The sequence below is a fragment of the Hyaena hyaena genome, unplaced genomic scaffold (assembly GCF_003009895.1).
Source record: "Hyaena hyaena isolate Hyena2069 unplaced genomic scaffold, ASM300989v1 scaffold_44, whole genome shotgun sequence".
Classification (NCBI taxonomy): Eukaryota; Metazoa; Chordata; class Mammalia; order Carnivora; family Hyaenidae; genus Hyaena; species Hyaena hyaena.
Genome location: NW_024080676.1, coordinates 2,949,032 through 2,954,133, shown reverse-complemented (window position 1 = coordinate 2,954,133; position 5,102 = coordinate 2,949,032). Strand labels below are relative to the sequence as shown.

At 42.8% G+C, this 5,102-nt stretch overlaps 1 protein-coding gene across 1 annotated transcript in view; it reads right to left on the bottom strand.

Annotated features, from left to right (window-relative positions):
* Positions 1 to 200: 200 nt before the first annotated feature.
* The window catches only part of LOC120230588 (cytochrome P450 2C41-like), a 36,970-nt gene continuing 32,068 nt past the window's right edge, over positions 201 to 5,102 (bottom strand). The window contains exons 8-9 of the mRNA XM_039230216.1: positions 2,557 to 2,698; positions 201 to 393 (exon numbers count right to left, since the gene is read on the bottom strand). Coding sequence (XP_039086147.1) covers positions 212 to 393; positions 2,557 to 2,698 — 324 coding nt within the window. The 3' untranslated portion in view covers positions 201 to 211. The remainder of the gene's footprint in view (positions 394 to 2,556; positions 2,699 to 5,102) is intronic.

The window sequence follows — 5,102 nt, the reverse complement described above, 5'->3', positions numbered from 1 at the left end:
TACAAAGAACAGCACAGCATACCATTTGTGCAATGAAATTCTGGAAACTCTCCTTTAATGGAGGCTGGATGTTCAGTGGGTGTGGAGGCAACGGGGAAATATGAGGTGAGAGGTCAGAGAAAGCATCCCAAATAGTGAGAAGGAGGCGGGTGACACCCAAGAGGATGAGGAGTTACTATAGCACAGCAGCAGCTGGATGGTCTGCCCTTCCTCACAAAGGAATAAAGCAAAGCTGGTAGGGAGGTGGGATATGTCCAAACCCGCTGGCGACTGGGGTGGTGTCAAGGTCTTTTAGGTCGACCAGAGGTTTCAGGGTAAAATTCTGTAAAATGGAGGTCAGGAATAAAAACAGCTCCATACGGGCCAGGCTTTCTCCCATACAACTCCGTTTTCCTGAAAATAACAAACACAAGGGATTTGTTCCTTGAACATTATGTTTTGAACTGTCACAAGTATGTCAGAAGAAGTATCTGATGAATGGCTGAACCGATGGAGAGCTGGCTGGAGGGGTAGAGGGATAGACAGATGGAAGGATGGAAATGCCTACTATTCATCTAGTATTTTAATGGGAACCTTTCATGCAACAAATACCTTGAGCATTAGGCCTACATCAAGCACCTCATTATGTATTCCCACATTATGACTACACTTTTCACATTTCCAGTTTCCATACATCTTTGCAGAAACACACCCACTTGTCCAAGTGCATCGGAGGGAGGAGGACTGAGAAAAGGGAGCTCATAAACCTGTGTCTCCCTTTCTACCTCTAGTGCAAAATTTAGACAAAGTTTTTTCTTCATGTGATTTCAAAAGCACATGTCTAAATGTGTCCTCTCTTGGGGCACTGGGTAGCTCAGTTGGTTATGCAAATGACTCTTGATTTCAGCTCAGGTCACTATCTTAGTTTGTGGGATCGAGCTCCGCATCAGGATCCCACCTGACAGCATGGAGTCTGCTTGGGACTCTCTCTCCCCTGTCTCTCTGCCCCTTCCTAATTCACACACATGTGTTCGCACGCTCTCTTTCTCAAGATAAATATTTTTTTAATAAAAATAAAAAATAAAAAAATAAATGTGCCACTTTCTCAATTTAAAATATTAAATGACTCCCTGATCATATTAATTGACTCTCCCTGATGAGATGAGGTCAAATGGGTTGAACTGGCCTTCCACATTCTGTTCCCAGTCTGATGAGTCGTATCCCTCCTCCCATCCTTCCACTCTTGGCTCTAGCCATACTGACTCTTCATTGATCTCCAACATACCGAGAAGTTTCCAGCTGTACTTCCTGCTGTTCTGTTGCCTTTGGTTAAGGTGCACTTCTCTCATACTTCTTCCAGGACCTATGTCACATGTCATTTCCTCTTTATAATCTTTATGATCACCGTGGGAGCTACAGTCTTGCTCTCTCTGGCTTTCCTCAGAATCTTACTTACTCTTCAATTAAAGAAGGGATCATCACCTTGAATCATGATTCTCTGTTTATTTCTCCGACCATGTTAAAATGTGTGCTCCTTATAGGGAAAGGTCAGTCTTTGACATCCTGGTATGTATGGCACAAGACCCAAAGCAGGCATCAAAAGCCATCAGATAAAGAAAGGTGACTCTGTGGCCAGAGATTCAGGACACACACTGTAGACATGGACACCCATGATCCAAGATCTCTGATCTTGAGCAGATGAAGATCAGGTGCTTTTGAATCCTGCAGGGTATTCTGCCATGTATTCAAGGTTTACTTAATGCTGCAGTTAGTTAGCAGGTTCTGACTGCCTTGTCTATTAAAACGTTCTGCTCCTATAGTCCACTCTCTAAAAATGCCCTGCCTTCTCTTCTTTCCCTTTCTCGCTGCCCCTGTGAGGCAGCTCAAATTCTCTTCCTATTAGAATGTTGCTTATTCCATTTTATGCCTCGTAAAGTGATCAGGAAGCAGGTGGCTTCCTCCTCTGGCCTCCTGAGCAGCCTGTGCTTTCCTCTTCCACAACACTAGCCTTGCTGGATTACAATAATCTATTTACTAATCTGTTTCCCTAACTAAGTTAGGTGTGAGCCCTTTTGGTGCCCATTCAGTTCTTGTGGATACTTATAACTCCAGAGCCCACTCTGGGGTGTGGGAGATATCACATAGAAGATACTTAACTCAACTCAAAGTTGAGGAGTTATATTCCTTTTTCTTGGTGGGTGAGTAAAGTCTAAATGAGTTTCACCTGCTAAGAGGAGCTCTCTGTAGCTGTGTGATCTCTCTAGAGGCAGAATTCAATGAACCTATTCACTTTGGAAGAACTGGGTCACCAAGCCAAAGTTCCAATAATGGGGGTGTAGAGTAAGTGGGGCAAGTGCATGGGCACTGGACTGATGCTTCTGGTCATGGACAAAGAACAATTCTACCCACCCCAGCTAGGCACCATGTAAATTTCAACGGATCATCAGAAGATATTCTTGGGTGATTTCTGGTCATGGACAGAGAACAATTCTACCCACCCCAGCTAGGCACCATATAGTTTCAACAGATCACTCAAGATATTTTTGGGTGATACCTAAGAAAATTAATGTTTATTACCTGCTGAGAAAGGCATGAAGTAGTCACTCTTCTTAAAGTTGCCACTATCATCCAGGAAATGGGAAGGGTCAAATTTCTCTGGGTTGGGGAATTCTTTGTCATCATGTAGCACAGAGGTCAGTGATATTAATATGGTTGTGCCCTGTAACGAACACATGACAATAAATTTCATTATAAGGAAGTTGTGGAGGTGGAAGCAATGTTGCACATCACTTAGTTCAATCTTTTGATCCACGCATAAGGAATCCCAGGTCCAAAGAAGGGCAGTGGCATTTCTAGCCAGACACACCAGTAATAAACAGGGATGAGATTAAGACCAGTGCTAGTAAGGTGGCTAAAGTGGTCTCCAATAGGATTTGAAACGCTGAGTGCTTGGTTACTTGGGTGCCAGACCTCTAAATCCCCTCTACCGATCACTATCTTTGTTTTTTTAAAAATGTTTTTATTTATTTCTGAGAGAGAGAGAGAGACAGAGACAGCGTGAGGTGAGGGTCAGAGAGAGAAGGAGAAACAGAACCTAAAACTGGCTCCAGGCTCTGAGCCGGCTGTCAGCACAGAGCCTGACGCAGGGCTCGAACCCATGAACTGCAAGATCATGACCTAAGCCAAAGTCGGATGCTTAACTGACTGAGCCACTCAGGGGCCCTCCGATCACTATCTTTGGACAATGGTGTAGGCCCCACCCTCTGCTTTATTTCATCACTTTGGTTTTCATGCATCTCACATGGCCTATGGTTTAAAATGGGAGCTTCTGGCATCCAAATTTGCAAGGAATAAGTCAAATTTCACTCTTTTCAGATGACATGATACTCTATGTGGAAACTCCAAAAGACCACCAAAGAACTGCTAGAAGTGATACATAAATTCAGCAAAGATGCAGGATATAAAATTAATGTACAGATATCTGTGGCATTTCTATACACCAATAATGAAGCAGCAGAAAAAGAAATCAAGAAATTGATCCCATTTACTATTGGATCAAAAGCCATAGGGGCGCCTGGGTGGCTTAGTTGGTTAAGCGTCCGACTTTCGCTTGGGTCATGATCTCGCGGTTCGTGGGTTCGAGCCCCGCGTCGGGCTCTGTGCTGACTGCCAGCTCAGAACCTGGAGCCTGTTTCAGTCTGTGACTCCCTCTCTCTCTGACCCTCCCCTGCTCATGCTGTCACTATCTCTCTCCAAAAAATAAAAAAAACATAAAAAAAAAAAAAAAAAAGCCATAATATACCTAGGAATAAACCTAACCAAAGAGGTAAAATATCTGTATGCTGAAAACTATAGGACACATATGAGAAAAATTGAAGAAGACACAAAGAAATGGAAAAACATCCCATGCTCATTGACTGGAAAAACATATTGTGAAAATGTCTATACTGCTCAAGGCAATCTACACATTCAATGTAATTCCTATGTAAATAACACCATAATTTTCCACAGAGCTAGAACAAACAATTCTAAAATTTGTATAACACCAGAAAAGACCCTAAATAGCCAAAGTAATGTTGAAAAAGAAAACCAAAGCTGGAGGTATCACAATTCTGGACTTGAAGCTATATTACAAAGATGTAATTGGGGCGACGGACGGCTCAGTCAGTTAAGCGTCTGACTTCGGTTCAGGTCATGGTCTCATGGTCCATGATTTCAAGCTCTGCATCAGGCTCTGTGCTGACAGCCTGGAGCCTAGAGCCTGCTTCAGATTCTGGGTCTAACTCTCTCTCTGCCCTTCCCCCACTCATGCTCTGTCTCTCAAAAATAAATAAACGCTAAAAAAAAAAAAAGCTTAAAAAAAACCCAAAGATGTCATCATCAAGATAGTATGGTATAGACACAAAACAGACACATAGATCAATGGAACAGAACAGAAAGCCCAGAGTTGGACCCACAAATGTATGGTCAACTAATTTGCAACAAAGCAGAAAGAATATCCAATGGAAAAAAGACAGTCTCTTCAACAAATGATGCTGGGAAAAGTGGACAGTGACATGCAAAAGAATGAACCTGGACCACTTTCTTACAACATACACAAAAATAAATTCCAAAGATGAAAGATCTAAATGTAAGACAGGAAACCACCAAAATCCTAGAGGAGAAAACAGGCAGCAACCTCTTTAATCTGGGTCACAGCAACTTCCTACTAGACACTTCTCTGGAGGCAAGGGAAACCATAGCAAAAATGAATTACTGGACCCCAATGTTCATAGCAGCACTCTCAACACTAGCTAAAACATGGAAAGAGCCTAAGTGTCCATCAACGGACGAATGGATCAAGAAGATGTGGTTTATCTATACCATGGAATACTACATGGCGATGTGAAACAATGAAATCCGACCATGTGTAACAACATGGATGGACCTTGAGGGTGTTATGCTGAGCGAAATAAGTCACGCAGAGAAGGACAAATACCATATGCTTGCATGTATAGGAGGATTAGGAGGAACTTAACTGAGGAACAAGGGGGAGAAGAAGGGGGGAAATGGTGGGGGAAAGAGAGAGAGGCAAACTATGAGAGACTCTTGAATGCTGACAAAAACTGAGGACTGATGGATGT